At 39.3% G+C, this 5935-nt stretch overlaps 1 protein-coding gene across 1 annotated transcript; it reads right to left on the bottom strand.

The window, feature by feature from the left end:
• Positions 1 to 405: 405 nt before the first annotated feature.
• On the bottom strand, positions 406 to 4815 carry LOC113341897 (DEAD-box ATP-dependent RNA helicase 20-like). Its single transcript, XM_026586605.1, has 10 exons — positions 4567 to 4815; positions 3966 to 4462; positions 3701 to 3880; positions 3401 to 3562; positions 3164 to 3318; positions 2176 to 2268; positions 1999 to 2084; positions 1686 to 1912; positions 901 to 1140; positions 406 to 803 (listed from the first exon to the last, which is right to left on the bottom strand). The coding sequence occupies exons 1-10, from the start codon at positions 4623 to 4625 to the stop codon at positions 703 to 705; spliced, it is 1800 nt and encodes a 599-aa protein (XP_026442390.1). The 5' UTR covers positions 4626 to 4815; the 3' UTR covers positions 406 to 702.
• Between the last annotated feature and the right edge of the window lie 1120 nt (positions 4816 to 5935).

Genomic DNA, 5935 nt, shown 5'->3' with positions numbered 1-5935 from the left:
ATCATTTTCTTGACAATATTTTTTTTATGGGTCAACCTTTACCTCGTCCAAGGATGGGAGTAAGAGACCCATCAAACCACTTACATCCACAAAAAATAACAAGTGTTAATAAACTACTCTCCAAGAGACGACGACCAATGTATCATAGAAAATTTCCTTTCTAAAGAAATACAAATCTTTCGTAAGATATTCAAATCCTGTTCCTGTTCTTTTCCTAGATATTCAAATCCTGTTCCTGTTCGTTTTCTTGGATGGTTGGCGATGATACACGCAAAACAAATCGTATTCATTTTCTTGCATGCAAAACAAATCATTTTCTTGCCCGCAAAACAAATCATTTTCTTATTCTTAGATAGCTAGCGATGGTACATGCAAAAACACGAGAGGAAGAAGAATAAGATAAAGTTACAAACATAAAGTTAGTGCCTTCTTTAACATGCTTTGGAATATGTTACCCATACAAACTTCCGTTTATGTGGAATCCACATTTTCCTGGTTCCTACTGAGAAGCCTCAGGATCAACATTTACTAAACACCTTCTTTAACATAATGAAATTACCAAACACCTTGATTATAAGGTCCCAGTAAGGATCAAATTTACTTGTGCATATTTTTTGAAGTCTTACAACTTGGATTTTCTAAATATTTGGCTACTGACACGAGATGTTTGAGTTACCGTCCAAATTCTACACAGAATGGAAATTACCACTTCCTCTTTGTCCCTAAAGGGGTAGTATTTGAACCCGATCGATTGCCAAACGAGTGACCACCTCTACCCACTTGTCGGAAGCTACGCGCTGAACCTGATAAGGAGGAAGTGCAAACACACACATTATGAGTAAACTACATATTATGCTTGAAGTATGGAGACTAGAGAAAGGGGAAAGAAACAAGACATACCTCCACCAGAGTAACTGGCGTAACTTGATCGTGCCAAGGCAGCTAATGATGGGCTCACCACTTGCCCGGCTTCTCGTAGAATCTTAGTGAGCTCCTTGGCAATCTTAGCATTTTTATCTGTAAGAAAGGTGAAAGCTTTACCCTTGGCACCAGCACGCCCTGTTCGACCAATTCTGTGAATATAATCCTCGAGGCATTTCGGAAAATCATAATTGATCACACATTTTATGTCTTTCACATCTGCAAACATCAAGGCAAAGTTGGTAAACATTCACATCTTTATGTGCTTGAAACTAAACGAAATAAAGAAAGAATATGCAACTGTGTCCCCCTTATCCCTGCATTCCTCAACTCTGGACGAAATATAAGAAACACATTCAACGAGTAAATGTGCCCACCTTCACCTTGCAGGGATAAGGACCAGCACCTCCGGTGTTCAAAACCAAACCAACTTAAACATGTTTGAGTCGACTGAGCTGCCACAATAACCAGCTTCCAACGTGTGGGTAGGTGGCATTAAAGCGATAACTTCAACCATGTTACTTAGACACTTGATATAGGAGCCTTACTGAGAGAGTATATAAAACTTAAACTCCTAACCATAAAATTTATATACTGCATGATCTCTCGAACAATCCGAGCCGTTTTTGCAGATCCTTTCATGGACCTTGCTCCATGTGTCCATGTAACATGAGCTGGTAAGCAGCTCGCCGACTCGACAATCTTCAACATTTGAACAACACCAAAGGAATTGATTTATGACTCCTAATACATATTGATCCTACCAAGACCACGTGCAGCTACATCAGTAGCAGTCATTATAAGACTCCTGCCACTTTTGAACTCAGCCAATACAAAGTCCCTTTCTTCTTGGCTTTTATCACCATGGATAGATAAAGCTGGCCATCCATCCATCCTCAACTTTCTGGTGACCTGGTCACATCCTTTTTTGGTTTCTAAGAATATCAAAATCCGGCTTCCATCCATCTGCTCCTGTAAAAGCTTCATCAACCTGGAAGACAGTGTCATAAAGAAAAGCCATCAACAAAATGATCAGATATATGATCAACCTAGTCAACTGTAATCACTCAGACCCACCTACTGTACTTCTCCATATCTGTGACAACATCAACAACTTGTGTTATCGACATATTGGCTTTCAAATCCAGCGATCCAATAATCACCTACAAATCAAACAAGCCAAGTAAAACATCCTGTCCGATAAGCTTAAAGAGACTCATGAATCGTAAGTACTATCCACACTGAGTCACAGACCTTGTAGGGATTACACAAGAACTGTTTTGCTAACTTCTCCACCTCTTTAGGCCATGTAGCGCTCCAGTATAGCGTCTGTCTATCAGTTCGCATCTGAATATTACAAGCAGATCAACATACTTAGTTAGAAATACTGACATGAGTATCTGTATGCAACAGGGAAATATAATGGTTCCTTTAAATTTCCAATCCAAGAAACAGACAAGGAAGACGGCAGAAGCTGGACAACCATCACAGTCCATATCTCGTACTTGCAGATTACAGGATTGTATAATCCTAAGATGTCTAGGTCCATATATCATAGCTAGGATTTAACAAATATCATACTCAGGATCACATTGTGAACTAAAGATACTAGTTAAATAGGTCACCCGCATTGTTACAAGTTATTTACATAATACTGCCAAAGAATTAGTTTGTCTAACCCTCACTAATCCATCAACGGAAACAACAGTATATTGTGAACTGAAGAAAAGAAAACTGAATTAACCGACTAAGAGTACAAAATGTCCCATTGTAATCTTAAGCTGATACCAGGCTATTAGGAAGTGTCCGTGGGCACATAGATTACTAGCTTATTTAAGCTGACACCAGGCCATTAGGAAGTGGCCGTAGCTTACTAGTTTATTAACTAAAGTTATATTTCAACAAGTTAAAACATGGCTGATTTCACGGTGAACAAAGTATATTAGCGAAACTGTTTCACTGATCTAAGGCTCAAATTACGTAATACTGCCAAAGGATTAGTTTGTCTAATCCTCTGTTTCAAAACTTTATCGACGGTTTATAATACAATCAATATCAGGATGGGAAGGCCACTGGATTATTGACTGCAAAATGTCCCATCGAAATCTCAACCGCGTATTAGGCTCATCTATTACGAGTTAATCAACGAAAGCCGGACTGCAACAAGTACAAACTTTGCTGACCTTTAGTCACTGCAGAAACTAACCTTTTCTAACCTTACAGGTCATGGGATAAAGCATACCTGAGAAACTATTTGCCTGATCTGAGGCTCAAATCCCATGTCCAACATGCGGTCAGCCTCATCCAGCACAAGGTATGTTACTCTGTTCAAATTTGTATGGCCAGAATCCAGCATATCAATTAGCCGCCCTGGTGTTGCGATTACAATCTCAACTCCTGATCGTATATAAAAATTGTAAGACTAAAATATATAACAAGTAATCGAAACATTTCAAGGAAATGCAACGTCCAGGGAGACCTGTTCGAAGAGCTCTGATTTGTTGTCCTTTTGGTGCACCACCATATATGCATGTACTTCCGATATGCGACTTTCCTATAAATTTTGAAGTTTCCTCTTGAATTTGAACAGCCAACTCTCTGGTAGGTGCTAGGACCAGCACAACAGGACCATCGCCTTGTTCTGAGACAATGTATGCAGGAAAAAGAAATGAGTACAGAATCCACAAAAACCAAGTAAAGAAAAAGTAATCACATACCAAGTAACAAACTAACTCAATCAAGGTTAAAAGGTAATTTATGTCAAGTAAAAAACACTAACTCAATCGAGGCTGTCCGCTAACATGAACAATTCCAGGAACCATATATGCCAGAGTTTTCCCTGAACCAGTCTCTGCGATACCAATGAAATCTCTACCCTTAAAAGCCATTGGCCATCCTTGAGACTGAATAGGTGTTGGCTCAGCAAAACCCAATCTGTGTATCACGTCGAGACAGAAACCTGTTTGAAACCAATTATATAGATTAGCCACTTTAAACATTCAATCAAGGAGAATCCAATTTTTCAAAACAAACGGCATTCTTACTTGGAATATTTGCCTCCTGAAAAGACCGTATAGGTTTAGGAACATCGTGTCCTTCCACTGTAATATCACGCCTTGAACGATAGCTTACAACTTCATAATCAGACATTGCTTGGACAGAAGGACTCTCTATGTAGAGGTTTTTCTCTACAGGATTTAAAGGAGCAGCATTATTCAATTCTTCTCTAGTCCTTTCACCACCACCTCTGCCACCTCCACGGCCAAAATCAAACCCTCTAACACCACCACCCGTCCCATAACCTCGTCCACTGCCTCTGTCTTCTCTGTCCAAGAATCTTCCTCTTCCTCCACTACCACCACCTCTACCTGTCTCAAATCCTCCTCTCCCACCAGAATGATGATGACAACTTGAACTACCAGCTCCTCTTCCAGAAGAATATCCTCCTCCATAGGGTAGATATCCAACAGGAGCCGTATTCGCGGGAGGAGGAAAGTAAGACGTATGTTGCTGTGGCCCCGCTGCTGGAGGCATTAGGCCGCTGCAAATTAAAATGAATTAATTCACACAAGAAATAGTAAGACTTGCAGAAGACAACAACATAATTCCACGATATAATACACTGAGAAAAAAACTAATTATTACCTTCTTCTATCGCGGTAAGAGTTGGGATCATTGAATCTGTTATCAGAACGATTATTCATGATTGAATTTCACAAAATTAGGGCTTAGGGGTTTGAGTTACAGAAGCAAGAAAACCTGATTTCGAGTAGAAAATTCTGTTCTCTTGATATATGCTATGAAACAAAGACAAACGAAGGAATTAGGGTTTCGGGTTAGAGAAGCAAGAAAACCTAATTTCGAGAAGAAAGTCCCACTCCTCTTGATATGCTATTAAAGAAATAGTTTAATTTTAGGGCTGGCTGGCAGTTTACTACGGGCTCGAGACCGACAAAACATTCGGTTTGTAGCTACTCTCTTAGCGGGTGTCAGCTTTTCTTTTCTTTTTTCATTTTGATGGGGAAAAAAATTTAATGCTACCAAGTTTCGAACTCAGATCACTGATATCATCACCAAATAAATTAATTATTGGTGGGTTTGGATCCGGATGTACAATTTTAAAGGTGGGAATTATGTGTCCAGGAGATTTTATGGAATTACGTTCCCGATGGGAATCACTTTTCCGGCAAATCGTCCATATGGAATTTGATCCCTCCTCCTAAGATTTGTTGGGAAACTTATCAAGGAATTTATGGACCCATTTTTTTTAACTCCAAATCCCTTATATATACAATTTTAAGATTTTTAGGGCAATGCCAAACAATATATGGACTTTAAAACAAGAAAATTTTATGAATCCTAAGAATTTCAACCGAGTTACCAAACATACAAGGGATTTACATGAATCCTCTAATTTGTAATCCCGTGGCATTGTAAATTCCTGGAAATTGTGAATTTTACAGACAAACCCACCGTACAGTTACTCCCAAAGCTGAGGTTTGAAGTTGGAAAACCGTTGCCTGAACCCAACATGGATCAAATAAGTGCTTAAAGTGAAAGCCGAATTAAGTTCTCTGCTCCCACCATTTGACGCACAGAAATATGAGCCATCAGACTGAGCAAGTCGTGAATCAAATAAGCACTAAGAGCAACTGCAGTGGTGCGATCAAAACCAAAGATCAAAGATCAAAAAAAAGATCAAATTTTGGGTTTAGTCCGTGTTGTCACGTAACGGTCCCGATTAAAATTTGGTCGCGCGTAATTTAAATCTCCGCCCCAAAAAAATTTCATCGGGCGTATCTCAAATGTCCGCCCAATCAATCACCAGGCGTACTTTAAATTTACGCCTGTCAACAGGCGTACTTTAAGTTTACGCCTCATTTTTTTTTTTTTTATTTGAATTTTCATCGGGCGTAATTTAAATCTCCGCCCGTTAACGCGCGTACTTTAAATTTACGCCCAGCAACAAGCGTACTTTAAATTTACGCCCGACTATATTAGGATTTGGTATTTG

The sequence above is a fragment of the Papaver somniferum genome, unplaced genomic scaffold (genome assembly GCF_003573695.1).
Source record: "Papaver somniferum cultivar HN1 unplaced genomic scaffold, ASM357369v1 unplaced-scaffold_32, whole genome shotgun sequence".
NCBI classification, from domain to species: Eukaryota; Viridiplantae; Streptophyta; class Magnoliopsida; order Ranunculales; family Papaveraceae; genus Papaver; species Papaver somniferum.
This window is presented reverse-complemented; position numbering and strand designations above follow the sequence as displayed.